The sequence below is a fragment of the Thermobia domestica genome, chromosome 9, assembly GCF_964235325.1.
Source record: "Thermobia domestica chromosome 9, izTheDome1.hap1.1, whole genome shotgun sequence".
NCBI classification, from domain to species: domain Eukaryota; kingdom Metazoa; phylum Arthropoda; class Insecta; order Zygentoma; family Lepismatidae; genus Thermobia; species Thermobia domestica.
In genome coordinates, this window is record NC_137462.1 from 56,035,937 (window position 1) to 56,063,505 (window position 27,569).

The following is a 27,569-nucleotide window of genomic DNA, read 5'->3' on the forward strand; positions in this document are numbered from 1 at the left end:
AGTTTCTGCTAGGCTTTTATCATAGTCTCTTCTTATGACAGAGTTGCATATATCATACAAGTACTTTGTTCATAACTGACATCACGTACATTAAAAAATGTAGGAAGTTCTGAGGAGACCTTTTCAAACCCACACATTGAATTTGTTTCATAATTTACGAATGATCTACCAATAGGATCAGAGAAAATGTACGGACCAATAGTTACACCATCGATTTCTTTTAGTAAATGACGATGTGGTGGTAGTTCAATGAAATGGAATAGCATATGCACCACTGCAAGGGCCTTAAATGGTTTTCGAGCACTCGAGTCACTCCTCCTCCTTTTGACCCTACATTAGCATTAGTGCCATCGCAGCCAATAGCTACCACATCTGATAAGTCCATATTATTTTCAGGTAATTCGCCGCAGATGGAACTAGCATTGTTCTTTGCTGATCCGGTCAAAGAGACTTGGCCAAGAAATTTGTTACTCGCTTTTTCAAGGATACAATAATGTTCTTCCATCTTCATATCAATGTGACCTTCGGATATCACGAGTGTTTCGTCTTTCTTCCCATCAAAATAAATGGCATGAGGTTTCAGTTTAATAACAGTCTCTTTAGTTTTTACATTTTTTTTTCAATTTTTCGCAACCTCTGTATTTTACTTCTGTCAATTATGTTTTGCGGCTGCTCTGGACACACAATATTAAAATCTTCCAAAACCTCAGTAGCAATGGCAGCAATTTTTCTTCCAATCACACAGGTTTTCTTCAATTTTGGTAAGGTTGGGAGGGATTTTGTCATTTGCATGCATCTAATCTGTGATTGCTTTAGTGTCTTATTCGAAGGATACTTCCAACTAAAATCAGGATTTCCTCCAGCTTCAGCGTGTTCATTAATACTTTCCTTTCTTGTTTCCGAAGATGACGAGGAGTCTGAAGATTTTGATAATGTAACTGGTAGTCGCCTGGTGGAAAGCTTCACCGTCACATAGTTTTTTGGCTTTACTTTCTTCTCTTTTCTTCAATTTCTTTGTCCAGGTAACATCAATACTATCGGTTACTATTTTCTACTTGTCCTTTAGTCTGATAAAAGCGCCCTTTCCAATGCAGACACTTTGAGTATCCTGTCTTAACTACACGCCGTGAAATCTAAAGACTGGCAAGCTGTTATATCAAACAGTTTATTGATCTGCTCTTTTAATTCTTGTAATTTATTTGTTCTTTCATGCTTCTTCCTACTGCCAAATTGAAAAATATTTTTCAGTTTTCTGTAATAACTGTTGATCAGTAGTGATATACGGCGGAGCGAAACAACAGGAATTTAAGTAGGTTTCCAAATGTCATCCACCTTCTCAACTAACTTCATGGAAATGCCTTTCTGCTGGTTATTTGCTTCCTCTAGGGATGCGCACGAGACGAGTCGAAACAGGATTTTCCTGAAAAAATTCGAGTCGAGACACGTCTCTTCCAATAGAGAAATATACATTTTTCGAGTCGAGACATCACTTTTACAGTACATTTTCGAAAGGAGACAGCCACAAATCTTGTCGCGTGCGCATCCCTAGCTTCCTTCCCCTTCAGCTGCAGACGCGTAAATAAATAACATGACATAACGGCTTTGTAGGTTTGAAGAATTCTACTCCACTCGAGACCTTTGGCACTACAAAATGTATCTTCTCCTCTTGACATATTCTTCCTGGTTGATTTTACCATCTTTCTTCTTTATAGCACAAAACAAAAATACCAGACGTTAAGCACTAACAGAGTAGTAGATAATGAACTAACCAGAAACTACGAAAGCACAAAACTAATCAGTTCACTGACGTATCAACATGGCCGCTAACCAAACACGTGTCCCGTACACTGCTACAACACTGATAACAATCATCAGATTATCAAACAGTTGCGCAAGACTTTAGCACCTTCACGAATGCGCATCATAATCTCGTGTATGTGCTATACCCTCTTATTTCTACCCACCAAACTATTATACTAGTGATTTAATACAGCCAACAAATTCATTATATCAGAAAAAGTCTGTTAGTAAGTTGCAAAATGCTTATAGTTGAACACTTTTCGTTTAACATTTCCAAATTTCAGGGCCTTTGCACCCGGGATAAAAATAATTTTAAAGAATTAAAAGTTCTTGTTATCTCAGGATGCATATTTTGCCCTCTATCCACAATACAAATCACAGTCTACTTAAAGCGAAGCGTTGCCAAATAGTTACGTAGTAAATGGAAATTGATTTATAAAATCTCAAATTTAAAGTCCCTTGCGCTTCGGCCAAAAATTATTTTAGAGAATTAGAATTTTCTATGGTAAAGTACTACGATATGATTCAACTTTTGCTCCCTATCCAAATTGGAATTTCGAATATATATATGTATATTTCGCTCCACCCTAGTATCTGTTGATCATGTGCAAAGACAGTCGACAGAAGTATTTAATTCTTTTAAAAGTATCAGGAATAGACATTTGTTTTCTCTTATAAAATTAAGATGATGTAATGTTTAGACCGTATAATATTTTACCGAGAAATCGTTACGTACACATGTACATCATTCTATTAGTATACTGCTTGTCTACAAAAACACTCCGTGATTTTAATTGGTTATAAAACGAAAACCGTTTGGAATTCAAAGTTAAGTTTTTGCCTAAAGGTATATCAACACAAGTTCAGGTGGTATATGTTCATTACAGTCACTGGATGTAGATCCCGCATGTTATGTGGCATTCATCTATTTGATAATCAGCCTCACTCTACACTTTTCCAAGCGTATCCGGCGTGATTGCGTCGATAGCTTCTGTTATTCGCACCTTCAGAATTTCCATAGTACACTGTAACTTTGAATATACCCACAGGTGAAATCACATACATTAAGATGTAGTGACCTAGGAGGCTACTGGAGAAACACTTGATCATTGCGTCAAGCATGACCAATCAATCTGTTTGGCAGGAGCTTACTGAGACAGGACATTGCGATGGCAGTGTGGTGGTTGACAATCTTGTTGAAAAAGATAATCACCTACCTCAGTAAGTTGTAGCATCAATTAGTTCCGTAACATCCAGGTAACTTTGGCTATACATAGCTAGATCTTAAAAAGAAAAAAGGTCTGTAAACTCTCCGTTCTGATATCACACACACACACAAGTACACTCGAGAGAATAATGTTCCACCTCCAATGTAGGGAGGGGATTCTCCGATCTCCATATTCGCATATTGTGTCTGTTGTCCTTTCCAGACAAGTGGAAGCTAGCTTCGTCTTTGAAAATGATTTTGGACATAAAGTTATTATAATTTTCGAGTGATTGCTGGAGATCCGAATAGAATTGCAGTCGCTTTGGATGGTCTTCAGGAGTAGGAGAACTTTACTTGGGATGGACGTGGGAAAATTTCCCATGGGAACGTTCCCTGGGTGCTGGGTGGTTAGTTGCTAAGCTGGTATACGTATGTTCATGCTCTTGGACAGCTACCAGCTGTAGAAACAAGGTGAAACATATTGTTTTCCTCTTTTCTTGACGTGTATTGGGTAATTATTTTGGACCCCCCGCTCCTCCTGCGAAGAGCGTAAGTGTCCATGAGAGCAGACTGTATGAAATTTGTCCTTTGATCGAATTGCTCTTAGTTACTAAGGTGAATATCGAATTGCATGATTTTTTTTGAAAACTTGGGATGAGAAATCGTACATGCAGGTGCCCGCATAGACATTGAATATGAATTGGCCTTGGTTTTCACGAAGAACTGCAGCATCGAAATTTTAGCCTGGGCCCTATTCCCTCAGAAATGCCTGTATAAACTTGATGAAACATGACTGTCCTAGGTCTTTAGTGAATAGTTTGTTATTTGGATTCCATTGACCATGATCTAAGAACGGAAGCTCCTCATAGCATTTCATAATGTTTTTGACAATGAAGGATGAAAATTTATATACTCAAGTCCCCCAGGGTACTTGTGTTGCACGTGAAGTGTTATGGAGAACTACATAAACGAAAACTATAATATATGATGATGATGCCTGTGTTGAAGCCATGATGAGATATTTTTTTCGAAACACATTCCCATAGAAAATGATGACTAGTAGTCAAAGTCACCTATGCAGAGAGCCCCAAGGATCAAATTATGTCAATGAATTGGAAGTTAGTATAGCCTTGAGATCACCCGAAAAATTGGTTGTGATTAATGTGGCCCTGGATATTGAAGTCGTATTTGAAAACTGAAGGATGCGTTGACTAATGTTTCAAAGCCACTTTTTTTTTAGTCTGAATAACGGAGGAAAATACTCTATGCATAAATCTCATAATAAAGCCCCAGGTCCTTGTTAGAACATATTATGTCGAAGGTAATCATGTGTGTGTGTGTGTGTGTGTGTGATGCTGAAACTTGTATAGGAAGGGAAAAGAATAGTTATAATTGATAAGTAAAACAATGTACATGTGTTCAGTGCTTCGTTTTCCGGAGAAGTCAATATTTGAGTCAGTTTTTGTATTTTTTTAAATAGATAAGTAAAAACAGAACTTAGAAATATTAATAGTAATTAAATAATAATATTTAAGTTACACGTCCCATGAATATGCCCTGAAGCATTAAAACTGTATATGTTGGTTTATTTACAAAGAGTTTAAGAGACACGACAATGAATTCTAACGAAAAAAGACTCATACATATAAGGTAATCTGAATTAAGCTGTGAACGTTTGTTTCGTGCTTCTTCACTTTGCGTTCAGCGTTAAAAAGAAGAGGACATACATAAAAATGTTATGTAATTTCAACAACAAAAGATAAGCTCACAGAGTATGTAGTTGTTTATGTGTGTGTTTCGTATTTCATTTTCGTTCCCAAGCGACGTGCGATAAAATTACTGGTGAGTTCTATGAAAGCAGATAATGAACACAAAACATCACTTGCTGTACATTAAAAAATAATAATATGAATGGAGATGTGTGTTTTAGGCCGTGATAATATCAAATTATAGCTTTAAAATAAAAGAAGTGTTTATCTGTCTGTCTGTCGTATGTGGTCGGGGACCAGCCAATTGAATTGAAAATGAATCAAAATTTGATCTTGGTGTTAGATCAAGACGAAGTGTTTTTTCTGGATAAATTCGAATACACGTTACTTTCAAAGTTATCCCACTCCGCATGAGGTAAGGAACACCTCTAATAGGGGATGGGTTATCGAGACGTAAAAATAATTCAAAATGATCTTTTTAGTGTCAAATCCATAGTTTGCGGGGGCGCTGTGTTCAGTGATGAAACTCTGAACTCATTAACACATCATCTAATGGAGAGGGGTTGCAGTGGGGGCCTCCAGGGGTGATATCGAGACGTAAAAATAATTCAAAATGCTCGACATTAGTATCAAATCCATTGTTTTCAGGGGCGCTGTGTTCATTGATGAAACTTCGAATTCATTAACGTATCATCTAAGGGGGGTTGGAGTGGGGATCCCTAGGGATGATATCGAGACATGTAAAAATAATTTAAAATGCTCGATATTAGTGTCAAATTCATAGATTTCGGGGCCGCTGTGATCAGTGATGAAACTCCGAACACATTAGCTCATCATGTATCTGGCTACACTATATGTAGTTCTCTAAATATAAGGCGTACAAGAAATTTTTTGATTTAAATATCTTGGATCAGGGGTTACAAAATTTTTGAACGGCCCCTGATCCATGTAGTTTTCTTATTTTCTACGGAATCAGATCATCATACTGAGCTAAGTGATAGTTTGAATCTGACTTCACTATATGTAGTTCTCCAGGAAAAAGCGTACAAGAAAATGTTTGATTGAAATATAATTATTGAATCTTGGATCAGGGGTCAAAATTTTTGAACGGCCCCTAAATCGAGTTTTTTGTATTTTCTAAAGAATAAGAACATCCTACTGAGTTAAGTAATAGTTTGGGTTTGACTACACTATATGTAGTTCTCTAGATATAAGGCGTACAAGAAAATTTCTGATTGAAATATATTGGATCTTTAATGAGGGGTCGAAAAATTTTGAGCGGCACCCAAATCGAGATTTCATATTTTCTACGGATTAAGAACATCATACTGAGTTAAGTGATAATGTTCCGCAATCATTGATACACCATGCCCCTCGTAAGAGAAAGATGAAATCTTTCAGTTTAACGTCCCACAAATATGCTCCTTACGCTAAGGAAACACATGATTAAGACAAGTGATGGAATATAATGTGCAAAGAGAGTACCCCGAGAAAACTCACGGATACGATGTTGTCTACCACAAATTTTCTCGCTTGGAGATTGAATCAAGGCGATCCTAAACACCAGAGATAAACACACTATTATTCAGACGCCGTATCCCGTAAGGGAGAGAAGAAATCTTTCAGTTGAACGTCCCGTTTACGCTAATTGGACTTTAACGTCCCCTTTACGCTAAGGGGACACACAGTGATGGCTTTAATTCAATGATGTAATCATATAATAATAATAATAAAAATGAATTGAAATTCTTAATAAGTTATTCTTCCATAAAATTAAACCAAGTATGTGAATTCGATATTATTATTATGATGATGGGACTTTATTTTAAAATTTAATATTAATTATTTTAAAGCTTTTTTCAAAATAAAAAGGCCTTATACTTAAGACAAAGTTGTATGATAATGAATTCAAATACTAACTTTTTCTTTTATTTAACAAACATTTCAAGTATGTGAATTCATTATTATTATTATTATTATAAATAATACTTATACAAGGAAAAATATGTTACGATTTTCTTATAAAAACATTAGTGCACTAATAAAAATTCTATCATATTGAAGTGTATTAAACAAACAGAAAAATAAAACACTCCAATTTCACTATATTTTTTATTATTGAATTTATAACTACACTGTTCAGTATTAATCAATTTTCTTCTTGATGAACAGAAGTCCACTTCGTCGATACACTCCAAAGGTTGAGTATCGGTTTTCCCCCACCATGTTCACTATCAAATAAATCAGCCATAATTGAATCTATGAGTTTTTGTTTGCAAAATACTTTCATTTCCAATTTTAATCTTTCACCATCACTGTATCAAGACATACATTTGAAAAACTGATATTCATTACATTAAAAATACTCTTTACACATGCATGAATTCCGGCTAGTTCTCTGCATGGAAGACACCGCGATTGTACATGATTGCGAATAGTATCTATTCACAACTCAAAATATTCACGTAGCACAACACTGCAAAGTTTACTGTTTTTCACAGCATGTTGAATACACGGTAATATTTCCAAGAAATAAAGCCAATCACTTGAAGTACACAGTATTTCGGGGAGCATGAAGTGTTCCTTTCTTCTTTAACATCACTAATCTTTCATCCATTAGTTTTCGCACCACCAGTTCGTTTTTTCGTCCAAGAGATTTTATAAATGTGATTTCCACTTGAGTATCTAAATAGTCCAAAACAAACGTAGTCAAATGATACAGGTACAGGTTACTCCCACTCTGCCAAATTTAACTTCACTCCAAACACATGTTCTTTACCAATACGAATCACTACCTCAAATGTATGTCCAATACAAATTAATTTGGTTTTCATTGAATTAAGTTTATATTCAGCATTTAACAAGTACTCTTTTCTTAGTAGCCATAGTTGATGCACAAGCACTCAAAGACCTGTTACTCCAGTAGCTGATCAACAGAATAACGGCAATATGCATGCAGATAACTGCGCATGCATGAAGGGGAGGACGAAGAGGAAATTCATGTTTCATCTTGTTTATACACGCCACCATACACTTACGATGAAGATACCAATTCAGTAAATTCAAGATCGTGCATGTTACGTCCAGATACATTATTCTTCATTCCTTTATATGTTAAGCATACATTTCCACTTTGTAAATACGTTAATAATACACCATTATATGCTTGCAATTTTTCAGTACATCATCCTGGTAAAATCACTTTTTCGCACACTTCAAATGCCACACATGCCTTCCTATCATATATCGTAATTATCTCACAGTTTATAATACGAAATGATACGCCAATCTTTAAATCTCGCATTTTTGTAAAAGGAACCAATGATGACATCTTAAGCTTCCCTAATAAATTCATTGACGATGCCATCTTTAATTTGACGTTTCTTCGCAAGAGCTGCTAACGAAATGATCTACACAAACACATGTGTACACATCACGTTCCGTTTACGACGTCACCATCCTTTCATTCGCTACTTTTCATCACGTGATCCTCAGCTATTTACTCAAGACCTGGGAAATGACCATTGCACTTAGCAACGACCATAAGTCATGTTTCATCTTGTTTATACAAACATCTCCGGGGTAATAGGACCAAGGCTAAATTTCGATTATGCTACTGATGTGCAACAACTTTCACGTGGGAACCAAGACCAAGCACATGCATATATGAATTCTCATCCCACGTTTTCAAAAAAAAATTATGTAATACGATATTCACCTTAGCAACTAAGACCAATTCGATCAATGGGCACTTACGTTCTTCGCAATAGGGGCGGGGCTCCAAAATAATTACACAATACACGTCGAGAAGAAAAAGAAGAGGAAAACAACATGTTTCATCTTGTTTCTATAGCTGGTAGCTGTCCAAGAGCATGAACATGCGTATACCAGCTTAGCAACTAAGCACCCAGCACCCAGGCAACGTTCGCATGGGAAATTTTTCCCACGTCCATCCCAAGTAAAGTTCTACTTTAGGTTTCAACGTCTGCACCAATTATAGTTTATACGGATGAATGTGCAAGCGTTTTCGTAACACCTTGCTAACAGTACTTCTTGGGGTTTGTAGTTCTTAGCTAGCTCTGCGCACAGATTTCCTGGGGTTCCGCACAAAGGTTTATCTCACGCGATTAACAACTTGCTTCGTCACTGGTGGTCGGCCGGAATTCCCTTTTCATTTGTCACAGATGTCTCCTTCAAGGAAATCGTTGTATACTCCTGCTCACATAAACTTGGAAACTCGTTCAGAGTGAGTATTTGTCACCCGCTGTCTTTCGATAAAACGGATGCCAGAAAAAAATCAAGTCTCTTACGTTGAGATTCTCAACTTTCACTCACTTTCTTGGAGAAAGGTAATGGAAATTGAACTACTCAAGAAAATTAAGTGGGGCTTAAGTGAGAAAATTAAGTTTAATATATATAAAACTATAATATATAACTAAAGAGGTAATGGTATGGTTTCTCCTTCTGGGTCAGGAATGCCCAACGTTCAATCTATCGGTCCACTTGAGCAGTTGGGCGTCATTTTGCGGTCCACAATGCAACACAGTAAAAGTACTGTTCTTTAAAATTCCCTTTTTGTAAACTTGTTAATGTTTCAGAAACGTTAGATAGCAAACACTGAAGTTCTGTAGCTGTAAATATATAGTTGTTATTGTGAATTTAAAATTTCAGTCTAGCATTTATATGAAAAAGTAGCAATCCCTCTTACTTAACAGTGCTTTCTTAGAATAATGGCTTAAACATCGGCTTCGCATTTAAGGTTTTGTTTGATTCTCGCTGAGTTAATTAAGGAAATTTTTATCATTTTCAGTATTCTGATGGATAAAAACGTGAGAAATATTCAATTTCTCTCGACCTTCAAGTTGAGATGGCTTTCTTCACAGGAGAAATACAAACAACATGTCTACAAAATGACATCTGTATGAACCTTTATTCGTACTGTCTGAGAATGTAACGTGTTTAGCAAACAACCGATGAATACATAAGGCTTATCCTTAATATTGGTCAAAAGCAAACATAATATTGTGACTGATCAAAAACAAACGTTATTTATTCTAGCAATTGAGGAATTGTTGTTAATTTACTACTTGTTCTACTATTACTGTTATTGCTAGAAATAATATTTTAGTTCGTCTTCTCCAACCTTTCCATATCGCTTAACCAAAATTTGTAAATCCGAACAATTCTTTACTATTCCTTACTATGTACATTTTGTTAAAATATAAATAGAACAGATAAATAATCTAAATTTTTTTATCCAAAAAAAGGGCGTTACTATGTGTCATGATGGGGACACAACAAATCCTACTTAGTTTCTGTTAAGGGATCAAAGCTTTCGATCTTCATATCGTCCAGGAGCTGGCACCTTCTTCTTCCCCTCTTTCTCTTATAAGGGAATTCATGATTAGGCAGTGTCTAAATCAATTTCTTTTCCTTTTTACTATCAACTGCAGCATTCGTCTTTCTTCATTCATTCTTCTCAGAACTTCTTTTTCATATTTTCTCTTTCCAGCTGATTTTTCCATCCTTCTCCATATCTACATCTCGAAAATTGTAATAGATATAACTGTAGGAAAACATGTGTGAAATTAGATTGATGTATGAATGACTGAGTATTACAGAGCCCGTTCTTTAGTCTCTTTTTCGAGAGGTGCAATTTATTAAATAAGTCGTGATAACTGTTTATTTCATGAATGATGAAAATTGCATTTACAATAGCAAATGGCATTTTGCTGTGGGACGTGTTTCCCGCTATTAGTTCTCACCCTGCCCTGCAACAAGCTATTTTAAAATGTCTCTACCTGACTGATATACAATATTTACAACTGAACAGAAAAGTGAATTTTATTGTTCCGTTCCCTAATACATGACCCGAGATAAGTAACATTTCGATTCCGGAAGGTTGCTTAGTAGACTGGTTTAATATTATATATGCCGCACTTAATTTTCTAGAGTTCTTCAGTTTCCAATACTCTCAAAAGAGAGTGAGCGAAAGTTGAGAATCTCAACGTAAAAGACCTGGGGTATTTTCTGTCAGCCGTTCGTTTCGAAAAGACAGCAGCTGATAGTTACTGACTGAATATCGGATGATTGGTTTATATTGTTAACTGTTTACTCAAACTTTCCATTTACACGTTACTCGACAGCAGGAATCTATTCTGATATGTGGAAATTTCAAACCCCTTTTCATTAGCAAATTACCAAATATTTTAACAATACATATCGGATGATGATTATTTACGAGAAGGCAAAAGGATAGGCAAATTATTCGTGAAGCTGGAAGCAAACTCTTTGTTCTATAGTAAGGGAAGGATATCTATATTCGTGGTAGAAAGAAAAAATAAAGTTATCTTCATTGCAGTAAGTGAACTTTATCTAATATATATATAATTTAATTTGTCAGTACTGTATGATTAATTTATGAAATATATTTGCTATAGAAATGTATTTTACCAGATACAAAATTAGTTCGATGTATGAATTTCTAATTTTTCCGAAGGTGGTTTCACATCAGACGTGCGCCTGAACGCACGTTGCACAGACACAACACTCTTTAGAGTGAAATTACAAGACGCACCAGTTGCGTTGCTGTTTGTCGAGGGCCATCTTGAATTTATTGCTCTCCAACACAGTGAACAAGGAGTGAATGTTAAAACTTAAAGAGAAGAAACAAAAATTTAATGCATTTCCTGGCATGTACAAAGATATTGCAAACAGTTTTAATTTTAATTGGAATCACAGAATGATATTGTGGATTCGCAGTATGTTGGATGAGAAATGAAATGTTATATGACTTCATCGTATATTATGTTGTAAACTGAATGTAGAAATTGCAATTTGGCAAGGTTATAGGCAGTAATGAAAAATTTGTAAATAGTACCGTCATGCTGTTGAACGGTAAAATACCAAATATTATGTTCACAGTTAAATGTTGAGTTCAATCACCGTATTGCAAATTTTCTGCTTGCTCTTTTGAACAAGAATAGGAGAGATGATAGTGAACGTAATTCAATTTGGTATTTCAGCCGATTTGTTTCATGGCCTATACGCGGTAAAAAAGATGGTTTTGATGTCTGTCTGTTCGCCAATCTATATTTCTGCCCATCCTTTGGTAAGTTAACATTCCTAGATGACCAATTTGTAAGACCTTCATGAGACTCATAGAGTAGTTTTTCAACTTTCATCTCTTTCTTCAAGAATGAGGGTAATATACTGAAAACTAATAATTGAAATTCTGTTTATTTTAAAACAACTTCAATGATTTTATTTATATTTAAAAATGAATCATTTATGTTGTTAATGGGTCAAGCCATGCAAAGTGATCGAGAAAAAAGAAAATTTGCCGCTCGACGTTTTCAATAAAATCAATTTTTATTCATGAATCCTATATCATGGTACTTCAAAATCACAAAAAATATTTTTTACATTTCATGGCGACGTAACGGCTGCCGCCATTTTACGTTTTCTCGATTTTAGCCGTCTACGTTGTTTTCAATATCTCAGCATGTATTTGTCCTACCAAATTGAAAATCGGTGGACGTCTTCAACTCGTGCAGAGCTAAAACTTTGATCTCTTAACATCTTTGCCTAAAACCAGTGGTGTAATGCTATAATTTTTGGTAAGTATACGCTCAATCGTTTTCAAAAGTACTATAGCTTATACGCAAGACTACTTGGCGTATACGCACCCCAATATAGGCTTATTCTTTCGTAAATTTAAGCTGAGTATACGCTGGACTACAAAAATTTTAGGTGGGTATACGCCGTATACTCCCGTATACGCTCCATTACATCCCTGCCTAAAACCACTTGAAGGGGGTGAAATCAGGGTCTACAGTTGCAACTGTTTTGGATATTGAGAACATGTTTGGGAAGAGAAAACAACTGATGTAGAGGTCTGAACTTGTGTGTGCTAGTAGTCCGGGGTCATAAGTTAATACAGGAAAAAGTAGACCTGTAGTTGCTCCCAAAGGCCTGAAAGAAATCGTAAAGTTCGAGAATTATCCCAATTTGGCATGGTTCACTGTCCAATATCTCCAATGGGCCTGGATAAAAAAATCTGAAATTTTGGGAATTGTTAGTCCTTGGGGATAGTTAACCACTCATCGTACTTTTTTTTTTACTTCACAACAAATTTCTAGTTGTTGAATTTATGAACAAAACACCTCCTAGAGTATATCATTCCTTAATATTTTGAACCCCTTCAGCTCAAAAACATAAAACGCGCTTAGTTGTGTTATGATGTACTAAAAGACTGACTATTCCCAAAATTTTAATTTTTTTTAAAAAATTTAGGTCCATTGGAGATAGTGGACAGTGAAACATACCAAATCGGCATAATTCCCCAACTTTACGATTTTTTTTTCAGCCTTTGGGAGCAGCTACAGGTCTGTAATTTTTTGTGTATTAACTTATGACCCCGGACTACAAGCACACACAAATGCATACCTCTACATCAGTTGTTTCCTCTTTCCAAACATGTCTTCAGTGTCCAAAAATGTTTCTACGATAGACCCTGATTTCACCCCCTTCAAGTGGTTTTAAGCAACGTCCATCAATTTTCAATTTAGTAGGACAAATACATGCTGAGATATTGAAAACAACGCAAACGCCTAAAATCGAAGAAACGCAAAATGGCGGCAGCCCCTGCTTCGCCATGGGATGTTGTAAAAAATAATTAATTGTAGTTTTGAAGTACCCTGATATAGGATAAACATTCATGAAAAAATTAGATATTTTGGAGATGGTCGAGCGGCACATGCTTGATCACTTAGAATGGATTGACTCTAGTATAACTGATATTGAAATTAGATTATCTATTTTCGTATATGATTTTTAATAGAAATTAGTAAATAGTGTAGATTTTTCAAATGTGTTTATGATTTCACAGATTTCATAGTTGTTATGGTTATTAATGAAGTACAAAAATTCCTGCGTCACCGTTTTATTCGAGGTAGGATTAGGCAAGATAAGAATCTCGCCTAAAATGGTGTACATTCTTATCTTGGAAAAATATGTTGTTCAGAAGCCTTTACGAGACACGGGATTGAACCAGTTTAGTATCTAACTAAAGTACTGCGGTAACGAGAAACTGCAATAAATAAATAAATAAACTTAAGAGAAAATTAACGGACTTCAAGAACGCACTAAAAAGCAGTATTTTTTAAAATATTAAACAGAAAATCTAGAAAGTAGGGAATAATTAAAACGCTAAAAAGCAAATAATAAAGCACAAATAATTCATTGCCATTATATATATATATATATATATATATATATATATATATATATATATATATATATATATATATAAATTGGAAGTCTGTGCCGAAGCAAACAAATTAATGGCTCCTGAAATCACCATGCAAACTAATCTCATATTAGCCATAAATTTGTTTGCTTGCTTTCGACACTTTTTTATAGATAATGGTAATGAATTGTTTTGTGCTTTTAAATGTTTTAATATTATCTTGTTTTTTGCTTTTTTATTAGTTTCTACTTTTTCGCACTTTTGTTGGAGTCTGTTAATACTGTCTTCTAAAAGAATTTTTATAAATATATCTCTTTCCTCAATGATTCCCCAAAACAATGGATCCCCAATGAAACAAGGTGAAGAGATGAGTCATCACGAATGAAAGGTTTTAATACGTACTACATTTAGTAAAGAAAACACTTTGTATATATAATCTTCTCTTTCTACAAAATGCAATGTAATTTTAAAAGTATAGTATCATGTATTATTTAGTGTATATTCTTTTTCAGAATTGAAGACAAACTTCCAGAAATATGTTCCTGGAGAGAAGGTTGTACTGTATGTGGAGAGAAGTTTCAAGAACTTAGATATTGGAGGAAGCATATGTTGAAGAAGCATAATATGGAGGGATTTAAATGCCCACATTGTCCTAAGAGTTTCTCTGAAAGTTACCTTTTGAATCGACATTTGATTGTACATTCAGATTCACGTACCAGAGATTTTGCTTGCAAAATTTGTGACAAATCATTTTTGTCGGAAAAAATCCTAGATAGTCATATTCGGCATGTTCATAAAAAAGACGAAAACAGTGTGAAATGTGAAGTGTGTAATATGAAGATATTAAGGAACAAATTGAAACACCATATGGAAGAACATGAAGGGATTGCAAAGTATAATTGTCCTAAATGTGACAGAAAGTTCGCTTCAGGTAGAAAATTCGCTGATCATAAAGTCCTTCACAACCAAAGTTTCTTTTCTTGCGAAGTTTGTGGGAAAGACGTGAGAACACGATTTTTTTCACAACATATGAAGAACCATACTAAATCAAAAGAAAGCAAAGAATGTGAAGTTTGTGGTGCAAAGCTGTCTAGTATTAATACTCTTAAACTTCATATGACAACCCACACAGGTGAGCAGCCATTTGTATGTGAGATTTGTGGTCGAAAATTCGCTCGTGACTACAATTTGACAACACACCTAAAACTGCACAAAGGAGTTCGTAAAATTGTGTGTGCTTTATGTGGAAAGAGATTTGCTCAGAAGTGGAATTTGCGGACGCATATGAGGTCATGTCAGAAGAATTCTTCTGTAGCTGTAACGTAATCATATACCTAAGCACTTTGGTAATCATGTTCGCGTTGAAACATAATAATTGTAAGATGTGATATGTAATTTCTTACATTTACTAGTAATAGTTATGTGCAAATCTATTCTATGGAAAATTTATAGAAGATTAATTTTATACTTTCGATTGTAATTCGCTGCTTCTTTTCCAAATAATTATTATAATAATAATGTATGAATTTACCAGTAAACAATACAGATTCAAATAAATGAACATTTGCATTAATAAATTTAGAAAGGAATATACTTACATATTGTATGTGCTCTAGTGTTGATCCATGTTCCTAGCAAATAAGTTAGAGTACTAATAAATAACATAAAATCGTTGCGAATGGAATTTAGAGTGTGAGAACCCAGAATCTGTGTGTACGGCTTATCATGCCAGCTCATTAAATATAAGGTTCCTGGTTTCCATCCCAATCAGCCACATATCCGCCTCCTCCTTGAGATAAATGCTTAAATCGGTAATTATAGTTTTTTTGATCATATTTTTAGAAATCCAGTTTTACTATCATACAAATGATGGAACCCATTTTAAATACAACAACATGGAGTTGTAATAAGTAGAAGTACCCCACTATTGTGGCCATTTCACAGTGTTGCCTGTAATGAGAATAATTACAGTGATTCTTTTTCCCCTATTTTTTGATTTTTTAAGGGACTTTTAGTGATTTTTGCAGTGTTGCAGCGAAAAGTAACTATATTTTTGATAATTTTTATATGTAATGTAATTATTGTTCCCTTTTATGACTTATTTTAAGTACACTATACTTAGTTTTTAATTAATAGTTTGCAATTATCCTGGATTGATAACGCGTGCTAGGTGGTGCCGCTGGCGCCATTAGTGTCTGGTTGTGCCGCGCGCTTTGTATATCTTATCACGTATGATTGACCTTTCCGCTGTTGCCCTTAACGTCGCGACTTCCCTTTATACTTTTCACAGCTCGCTTTGTATATCTTATCACGTATGTCTGATCTTTCCGCTGGCGCCCTTACTGTCTGGTTATGCTGCGACTATGCTTTATACTTTTATCGCTTGCGTTGTATATATTATCACATATGTGTGACCTAACCGCTTCTGCCATTATTTCTAGGTCACTCTTGTCTTTTTTTATACTTTTACCGCCTGATTTGTATATTGTTACCCGCTAGTCGCGCAGCAGCGGACGCTAATGGTATTTTCCCTTATAGATACCGGCACACTTTGTATGTTTATCCAGTACTTTAACTTAAGAAGACAAAGTTCACTTTCCTTTGATGACACGCCCGCTATTTCGCTGGCTATTTCCTGGTTGCGGTTGGTGGTTCATTGATGTTGACAATCTTCTTTATGACGTAGAACTTGTTGCGCGAACCGAAAGCAAACAAATATTGCGATACCGCAGTTGTAGTTTCCGGTTTTAGGGTATATTTATAACCTCGGTTTAGGTTATTGATTTGACTATTTGACTTTGATTTAGGTTATTATTGAATTTAATAAAATAATAATTAATTGGGTGAATATATAAATTTGATATTGTAATTTTATGAAAAACCTAATTATTGTGCACTTATGTACTGAAGAAATTTTTAAAAAATACGAAAACTATACATTATTGCAATATGTAGCCGGATATTTCTATGTTACGTGTTAGACATATGGATATTATCTGAAACTAAATATGTTTACAAACTCGCGTTGCATGCTGGTAATTGTTTACCACTCTTTTCCGAAACTTTGGCTTATTTGATACTGATTGCGCGCACCATTTGATTGAAGGATATTTGCGCATCCTTACATGCTTGAACTATGTTCTTTATACGCAACACATTTTTATTGTTAATACAGCTTGAATTGAAATTTTCATTTATTATTATTATTATTATTATTATTATTAGAATTATGAAAATAAGTATTATCTTACGTAAATAGCATGTTTTGCTAGCGATTTGGCAGCGTCTAAATCCGACCATACACATTTTTGGAAGGGAATTTTGATGTTTTATAAAACGAAATTATCCAGCCTATACTTATATTTGTCCAGATAAAAAAATAGTGACCCAAAAACTAAATTTCGTAGCTTTTTCTTGACTTTCATGACCGTTTTCTAATTTCTTGACTTTTTCGTGACATTCGTGATTTTCCTGACCGATAGACACCCTGCTGAAAGATGGTAATCCTTTTTATAGAATTCAATATCGAGCTTCAATCTCAATGTATCAGTTTGCAGTTATAGTGCAACTAACTCTTTTATCTTTATTTCTTGATTTTCCTTCTACATCTTTCATTTATTTTTTTTTTAAAAAAAAGAAGTTGTTTCCACCTTCAATGATAACGATCTTTTTGTGACAAAGACAAGAGTAGCTTTCATGTCAAAAATCCGATAACTAACTAAATGGAACAGGTGTTCGAGAATTGAGTTCTTGTATTTGACAACAATCAAGGAATTTATGCTGGAATTTATTTGACCATTTGATTTAGAACTGTGCATGTGACCTTAAACTAATGCGACCTAAACATAATTTATGAATGTAGTATTCAAATAGAAAGTTAGCTTAGTAAATTTATCTACCATGATCATGAAGTCGCTTTCCAACAGGAAATATTTATTTTAAATAAAATACTTATCATGGATATTGCCGCCCCGTGCAAATGCATGTGTTACACATATGGTAGAGCCGGCAATGCATATCATATATCTAGTCGACAAATTATATATATATATATATATATATATATATATATATATATATATATATATATATATATATATATATATATATATATATATGGTATTGTATTGTATTGTATTGTATTTATTTTCATCCTTTTTCATACAAATTGTTCACAACGTGAACGTATGAGTTGGACACGTCATAAGAACATTGAATGTGTACATATGTATAGATTTAAATCTACATGCAATATTAAAATAGTATGAATTTATATAAAACAAAAAGGTACAATTTTTCATTATTCTAATTTACATACATCGATATAAAACAACATAACAGTTAATAAAACCTTACATTATAGATATACAAAATATATATATACTTTAAACATTATTTACTACAGGCGAGATATTCTTCTACAGAATAGAAACAGTGCTCGAGTAGGTAGGACTTGACTGCTTTATTGAAACCAGATGTTTTGTTTTTTAAAGTGGAAGGAAGCTTGTTATAAATATTCACTGCCATAGGAAATGTACTATTCTTATGTACTTTTAAACGTGAGGACTCTACATGAAGGTCAGACGCTTGTCTTGTATTATGCATATGAATATCTGAGTTCAACCGGAAGGTGCTTGTATCTATCTGTATATCTTTTCTTACAAATTTTAGAATTTCATATATATATAAATATGGAAGAGGTAAGATTTCAAGAAATTTAAATAGAGGTTTACAAGAAGTTCGAGGTTTACTTCCGGTCATAAACCTTTTGTAAAAGCTCTCTTTTGTAAAACGAATATGGAATTTAGCAGTGCAGTAGATCCCCAGAATATAATACCATATTTCAATTTAGAATGAAAAAGTCCAAAATAAGTTGTGAGCAGAACATGTTGACTGACACTATTTCGTAAAAGCTTTAACATGTAACAGTTTTGAGCCAATTTACTAGATAATTTTTGAATGTGAATTTTCCAATCTAATGTATCTGACACCCAAAGACCAAGAAATTTGATATCCGAGACGTAATTCAACGTTTTGCCGTTAATTGTTACACAAGGGCGTTTTCTTATCTCGTTTTTTGCTACGTGAAAGCACATGCACGAAGACTTTGTTGTGTTTAGTATTAGTTTATTTCTATCCATCCAGTCACTGATGGCAGACATGGTGGAATCTACTGCATTACATAACTCAACGTAAGTTTCTCCAATTACTAATATATTTGTATCGTCAGCATACAGAACAATTTTAGCATTTAGAAAAATACTAGTAGGCAAATTAAAATACTAGTAGGTAAATTATAATTTTTACCTTTAGACAAGTTACTTGCATTTTATATTGTTCGTGATATTATTTTAGTACTTGTTAAAGGCCTACTTTCCCGAAAAAACAAATTTCCATGTATACTTTAATTTCTTGGTTGATATTGGTGAAATACTACAGAAACCCGAATTATTAGTAGGTTTGCTACTCATATATAAATTGTAAAATATTTGTACCCTATCAGTATTGTTGAGGAATTAGACTTAAATAAATTTATATTTTAAAAATCTATAATAATTGGCTAAAATAAAGACAAAAAGATGTAACAAAATTAAAGATAAAACTAAAGACAAGAAATTACAAAACGCAAAATTAAGTAAAAGAAAATACATTTCAAAATGATGATGAGATTGTACTGTTGTCCAAGTTATTGTTTTTGTTTTATGTAAGATGTAAACACAGACATGTGAATTTGTAATGTTATGATGACGAAGGACAACAAATAAGTAAATTGCAGAGTAAGAACTATTGTAAGAGTAATTGAAAAATCTATTTGTTATTTGTTAACACCAACACAATTTTAGGATGTGACAAAACTGTCAGATTACGGAGATAGACGTCTGGGGTTTTGTCTATTTGATGATCATTGCAGAAATGTAAATTTCGGCAATGAGATAAGCAAACACGTGGAGTGACGTGAATCAAGGTGGAAGTTTGGAAATTGACGTTTTCCAAATAAATACTCTACCAGGATTGGAAGGAGATCATTCTAGGAAGATCATTCTAAGAAGTTCATTCTAAGAAGAGCCTTCTAAGGATTCATTCTAGGAGGAGCACTCTAAGGATTATTATTCAACGAGATTTATTCAGAGACAGTTAGTAGTCAGCGAATAGTCACTAGTCATGGTGAACTATTCTCCATTATAATTTCTACAATTATTCAAAGTTCTAAAATCTTGGTAGTCTCATCATTCTAAGTTGGAGTTTGCTAAGCTGCACCTTGCTTTCAGAGGACCATCAACGACATCAATTCAGAAGGTATGTGTTTGCTATCTGATCATCCTTGTCAAATAGAGAAAATAATCAGGCTTCGCGAGTTGTGATCTGATAATGTTTCGTACATTCTTTACACAACACACAGTACACTTTAATGACGAAGTTCTTTACTGAAAATACAAAAGTTTACTAATGAAACTTGGCATGTTGTTTGTTTTCATGAAATTAGTTACTAACTTTTCCTGGACATTATAAAGAATGTTCGGAGGACAATCTCCCTGCGTTTTGAGCTACGCAATTGCTATAGAAGGCACACGAAGGGGGGTTAGCAGTATGTAACGTTTAATTTATGTTGCATTTTACAGTAATTACACATACATAAAAATACTTCAGACTTAAATAGACATAAGATACATTACCAATACCATTTGAAAAAAAAGAGAGGCATTTTTTTTAAAAAAACGTACATTTCTGAAAAAATACGAACGGTTATTTTTTTTATTTACAACACTAGATTGATTTTTTTTCCTTTTTTAAAAGCATATTCTCCTGAGATTCACTACTTTTATTGTTCTTTATTTTCTAGATGTTATTAATGTATTCATGTTTCATCAACAGTGACACAAGGGTAAAATTCATTTCGATTGTGCTTCCACGTATCCAAATACTATCTCGAAATGTTCGTGTGATCCCGCTTTTGGTCAACAGTGAGCAACTACGGCATCCATCTTGCCGACAGCTTTCTCATACCTAAATGTGCATGACGAATATTAAAAACACGTCCGACTGCGATATAGTAGGGCAGTGCTTAAAGTGAGATTAGAGGAGGTGACGGTATGGAACAAATATGGCCTCTTAGAGCAGTAATTTTGACAGAACCGTAAAGAGCATCTCTACTCCTGACATTTTTTAACCATTTTTACGTGGAAATCCATAGAAACACACACACACACAGAGAGAGAGAGAGAGAGAGAGAGAGAGAGAGAGAGAGCGAGGGAGAGAGAGGACTCAATAGTGACACAACTCAAAAATAACCCTTATTGAGTCAATGGGAAGAAGAAAACTCTTTATGCATCTACTTTCTATTTCTAGAGCGAGACGTCTGAAATTGGAAAATTGGCTAAGAGGAAGCAGTTTCTTTATATAAATTACTGTTGAAAGTATAACATGTCGAAACCTTTTAAGCTCGTCTCCTGAAAAGTTGCGATTTTTGAGTTATGTCACTGTTGTAGCAAATCAGCGATATGTAAATGTTTTATTCCCCACTATCATCAGCCTAGTATTCAATGAATATTGTTTTTCGTTGTATTCCATGTATTGTATTCCACTAGTATTTAATGATTCTTTCCAATCTAATTTCTATTTTCAAAAACTTTTTCTGGTCTCGTCTTGCCTCGTGGTCAATACTAATTTTCTTATAATTGTAAACACAGAAGTCCAGACAATGTGAAAAGAATAATTTTGAATTAAAAAAAAAAAAGAGTCATTTCAACGCATGGGCGGATCCAGGTTAAACATTTTCAGCGGGCGGTACGGTAGTTAGAATATTTTGAGGAGGGGTGGAATTACTCTCACAAATATTGAAAACATCAAGAGCACAAATTCTGCTATTCAATAGGGTAATAGGGAATGATATTTACTTTCGAAGCAGCAGCAACGAAATCTTTGATAGTACAGACATATTTGTTGAGTCAATGCTAATGTCGTACTTATTATTATTATGTGTAAAATCTTTTTCTTTTCTGCAAGCCAATTACAATTTAAATAAGTTATTTTTACCGGTATGCCATACCGGCCGATTTTCGAACTTTCGGATGCATAACCGGCTCATACCGGCTCACTTTAACCACTGTAGTAGGGGAGCTTAAGGCAAAAAAATGGCCAAACCCTGCACTTTGTGTTAAAAAGGTGCCACTTGGATATGTTGTTCCCCTGATCCAACTAAGTAGGAATCGAAGTGGCCCCACTCCGACAGGTTTCCAGAATCCAATATGGCGGCTATCAAAGATGGCTGCCTCTGCGAGTTCATAGTGTTGGTATTAGAGGCCTATATCTCCTTAATTAATAGTCCACTCTTCACGATTCAAAAACTAAACGACGTAGAAGATAACAGAGACTAACAGATTAGCAAAAGATTTTACCTAACACTGAAATTAATACCTACAGAAATTATTTAATTTGGAACTTTACATTTTTTATGATGGAGTTTACTCATATTTTTAAAAATAACAAGTAAACGGCTGGGATTATCGAAAAAGATGTCGTATAATTTTTTAAAGAGTGTTAAATTATCTTTCGTTTGGTGTATAGTTCATTCAGATTGGTTAATAAACAACGAAGTTATGACAATTTAAATATTCACGTTGAGTCGATTGATTTTCCCAAATTTTGAAGGAAAGTTCATTTACCGTAATAAAACATCACTGATGGATGCTGCATTGTACGAAACGGATCATTCTCTTGTGATGTGTTCTTCATAAGTCCCATTTTTACCAGAGCACAAGACAGCCTGACCGAGCCTGTTTATATGAATCCAATATGACGGCCATTAATTATCATCCATAAAGATGTCTTTTTCGAAATATTTATTGCAGTATCTAGATTTATAAACAAGTACGACAAAGTAATAACAAACATTTTTCTCTCCCCCATTCTTCTGCCCCACAGAGTAAGTATGGGAAGGAACGAACTCCAAATCATGTTTCGAAATACGTCAAAAGAATCGGATAGAACTGAGTGGTTAAAAGACTTGGAATAATAACAACTGCACTATTCTCGAAGTATTTCCATTGAAAGTAACAGTGGCGTACATCCCGTGTAATGTTTCGGTGGTAATAGTTCGGAAACACACAAAAAGGCAAAGTTTGAGGCGGCTACGCAATTCTTGTGTTACCAAGAAGTCGTCGATTCAAAATGATCGATCTTCTTAAATTGTACAAAACACGGTTAAGGACGATTAGGAAGAAATCTGAATCAGAAGAAATAGAAGTTCATAGTACAAGATTTCATGAAAATGATAAAGAAACCACGGACTTACTAAACAAACACATAACATACATTAATAGCATACTAGCTTATGATAGCTGATGCTTTATAAGGAACACCGATAATAGTGAAGAAGAAAGAAGAGAACTTATAGACAAACTCAACAAAGGACAAGTTCCGGTTCTTGTAATGGATCAACATGCACTATTCGCCTTGGGGAAACGAATTCAATGGAATTGGCCAGAGTAATATGGCGAAGATCATTAAATTCTGATATCGGGAGGATTACACGTCGAACAAGCCTTCCTGCATCTTATAGGCAAATGGTTAGATGGAAGTGGTTGAGTAGAAATTTTATACAAGTCAGATGTAGCAACACCAGGAACCGCTGACAATATATTGAAAGTAACTCACATTACAAAAGCTCGCTTTGCTCATCAGATTACTTTGACAGTTTTACATCATTTGCCGTGTGATGCATATCAAAATTCTTCATCAGGGCAATTTTTCAATGACTGGTGCACTGAAAAGAAATCTTCGTGTCCAATGTTTAAGTTTTGGATAATATATTACCGTCTCGTGATTTTACTCTTAATTTACATCAGAGCCATACGTCAAGGAAATTTTAAGCTCTACGCTGAAACACCAAAACTAATGGCAGAATTGTTTTTCGCAATGGACCACCTTAGTTATGCTCGTTGGCTTCCCGTTCGGATTTTAGATTTGAAGAAGTTGGAAGAAACATATTCTGAGATTATGAATGCTTTCGAAATGGGTTACTTTGTGATAAGAAAGACATCAAAGCCTTTCTTTGCAATAGTTATAGATCAAGCTCACGAACATAATAACAAAATTATAAAAGGGGTTGGCGGGGCGATTGGTCTCTTACGCGACGACAATGCTCTTGTCAAGTAGATGACAGCGGAACAGAAATTAGTAGACTAATTAATTAATTCAAAATGTCATATAATGAATATGATCTTGATAATAAGCACCATGAAGATTATTCGTCGATGCAAGAAAGAGGATTTAAATCATCTGTTGAAAAGATGAAAGAAGTTTTCGTCGAATTGGGGAATCCGTTTGAAGAAAATAATGGACTTGTTAATGTTGCTTCCAGAATCATCTATAGCGGTGATATAATTGAATCCCTATATTTAGCAGAAGAAAAAGGTTCTAATATGTACAAGGAATTTGTGCAAGAAAGATTAGTAGAATGTACCAAGCCTTTCTTTTCGCCCATGAAAAAATCTTCTCTAGTGCTTCATTCTTCCCTTCAAAAGAATAAAACAAACAGAAATGAAATAAAATTACTTAAGATGGACGTTGAGCTATTCTCTCGCTTACTACGCGTCAGTCAAACAAGACGACTTGACTTGGATGAATTCTTTCAGCACGAGAGTCAACCAATTCCACCGTCTCTCTGCCATAATTCACAATCCTTAAAATAGTCCGACTTAGTTATGTTTCTTGAGAGTGAAGCCAACATCAAAGAAGAACACTTTCCTAATTCTTGTGATGTTTTATTATTTGATGGAGCAGTTTTGGTTCACATTTTGCAACCAGCATCAGTAGAAATATTTTGTGATTATTTCCAGTGTAATTTCTTCGAATATGTTCAAAGAGAAGCAGACACATTCCATGCAAAGCGAGTGGATCTGATATGGGATAGATACTCTTCAAAGAACATAAAATCTTCCACAAGAGAAAGTAGGGGTGTAGCTATAAGGACAAAAGTAACACCAACTACACCAATTTCTAGGAAGTGGAACGATTTCCTTCGTAATGACGAAAATAAAGAACTGTTCCTTTTTCTTGGAAAGTCTATGTGTGAAAAGGAAGGAAGTAACTTTGAGGTAGCAACCAGTAATGGATATCACATAGAAACTTCATAAAATCTTCCACCATTTTCAAACAAATCATCAGGAAATCATTTAGAAGAAGGTGATAGTAGGATCATGTTACATTGCTTTGATGCAGCATTAAATGGACACAAGAAGATAGTTATCCGCACAGTAGACACAGATGTTGTAATACTTGCTGTATCGTTTTTCTACGACTTTGAGCGACACGGTTTAGAAGAATTATGGATATCTTTCAGCACCAAGAAACATCATTGATTTCTACCAGTTCATCATATTTCAATAACATTAGGAAAAGAAAAATCAACTGCGTTACGAGGCCCCACGCGTTTACAGGATGTGATACAGTGTCATACTTTCTCGGACATGGAAAATTATAAGCATAGGAAACATGGCTTTTGTATCCAGAGGTGACCACAGCTTTTCTAACAATTTCACACCCTGTAATCAACATAGGCGAAGATTGTTTTAATTCACTGCAACGATATGTCCTATTATATTGAAAAACAAATGAAAAATTTAAAGTTAATGAATCCCGGCCAAAAATTCTTTTTGGAAAAGGGCAGACCTCTTACTGACTTCGTCCAATTTGTGATGCCTTGCTTCTTCACACCAAGTGTGCAGCATACCAAGCTGGACAAATCTGGGGCCAGGCAATGAAGAAAACAGCACATATTCCTTCATCAGTGAACTGGGGATGAACTGACAATGGAAGTGAACTTTCTCTAACATGGACTTTCATTCCAGTTGTATACGAAGCATGTAGGAAACACTTTTTGAAATGTGCCTGCAAGACATGTACCACAAGATATCGTTGTAGAAGTGCAAGCGTTTCGTGCTGCTTTTTTCTTCTATGTGTTGGGGAACATGTGGAAAGGTGATGGAAACTGAAAACGAAAATCTAGACCAATAAAACTTTCATGTAAGTAGCACTCATTATTTTTGAAAATTCAGTTGATCCACAATAAATTTACACCACGTTGGAAACATACCAATAAATAGATAAACTTAAATGTATGATTCTTTATAGAATAGCTTGTACACAAAGTAATATTAACTGTTCGTCGAAATCATAAAACTGTTTGTACACATAGAAAATCCAAAAGATATGTTGTGAATTTCAAATTATCGAACCAAGTGTTTGCGTTGTGTTTCTGTTCTTACAATACGAAATAAATTATTTACGTTCTAATTTATAACAATATACGAGGGCTATCCAGAAAGTAGATTACGTTTTGGAATAAAAAATCAACAAAGTATAGGAAACAAATTTTATTATATACAGATGAAAGCCACACACAAATACTACTTTTCGACATAGTCACCATTCAAATTAAGGCATTTATCGTAGCGATGTACGAGCTTGGAAATTCCTTCGTCGAAAAATTCGGCCGCCTGCGACTTCAACCACTTCGTTACCTCTTCTTGCAGCTGTTCGTCGTCATCAAAACGCTGCATAGCCAGCCACTTCTTCATTGCTGGGAATAGGTGGAAGTCGCTCGGTGCCAGGTCGGGACTGTACGGCGGATGAGGAAACAACTCCCACTGAAAAGATTCAAGAACTTCACGCGTGACATTTGCCGTGTGGGGCCGGGCGTTGTCGTGAATCAACAAGATCTTAGAGCTCAACATTCCTCTGCGCTTGTTCTGAATTGCTCTTCTGAGGTTTTGCAGAGTTTGGCAATACCTTTGAGCGTTTATTGTAGTGCCTCTTTCCAGGAAGTCCACCAAAATCACACCTTTTCTGTCCCAAAAAACAGTCGCCATCATCTTCCTTGCCGACATTGTTTGCATGCATTTCTTGGGTTTTTGGGGAGAACCTGTGTGCCCCCACTGCATTGATTGCAATTTCGTTTCACAGTTCACGTGTTTCACCCATGTTTCGTCACCAGTAACGATGCGATCGAGTAAAGAGTCACCATCCTTATTGTAGGCGTCCAAAAAGTGCAACGCTGCAGCCATTCGCTGATTCTTGTGGTCCTCTGTCAAGATTTTTGGAATCCATCTTGCACAAAACTTGTGGTAACCAAGCTTTTCGCTGATGATTTCGTGCAACAAACTTCGCGAAATTTGTGGAAAACTCAAAGAAAGTTCCGTTATTGTGAACTTTCGATTTTCACGGACTTTAACATCGACTTTTTCGACAAGTTCGGCAGTCACTTTGCTGGGTCTCCCACTTCGATCTTCGTCGTGAACATTGGTTCGGCCATTTTTAAATCTTATGACCCACTGTCGCACTCCACCTTCAGTGATAATGTTGTCCCCATACACTTCACACAGCTGCCGATAGATTTCTATCGGTTTACAGTTTTTTGCTGTCAGAAACCTTATTACTGCACGCACCTCGCAGCTCGCGGGATTTTCAATTAACGCAGACATTTTAAACCGTCACAGTATCTTAACGGAGCACAGCACGAACCTCTCACTAGCACGGCTAGATGCCGACTGAGCTGCGCAACGCTCTGACCCCAAGATGGCCGCGCTAGCCCCGCCCCTAGCGG

At 35.1% G+C, this 27,569-nt stretch overlaps 1 protein-coding gene across 6 annotated transcripts in view; it reads left to right on the plus strand.

Moving 5' to 3' along the window:
* The window catches only part of LOC145694669 (uncharacterized), a 508,204-nt gene that overhangs the window by 72,860 nt on the left and 407,775 nt on the right, over positions 1-27,569 (plus strand). For 5 of the 6 annotated variants that reach the window (XM_081771146.1, XM_081771145.1, XM_081771143.1 and 2 more), the window contains one exon: positions 14,479-15,523. The exons of the other annotated variant lie outside the window; for it this stretch is intronic. In XM_081771146.1, coding sequence (XP_081627272.1) covers positions 14,479-15,292 — 814 coding nt within the window. In that variant the 3' untranslated portion in view covers positions 15,293-15,523. Of the gene's footprint in view, positions 1-14,478; positions 15,524-27,569 lie in introns of those variants that run through there. 6 annotated transcript variants of the gene reach the window in all.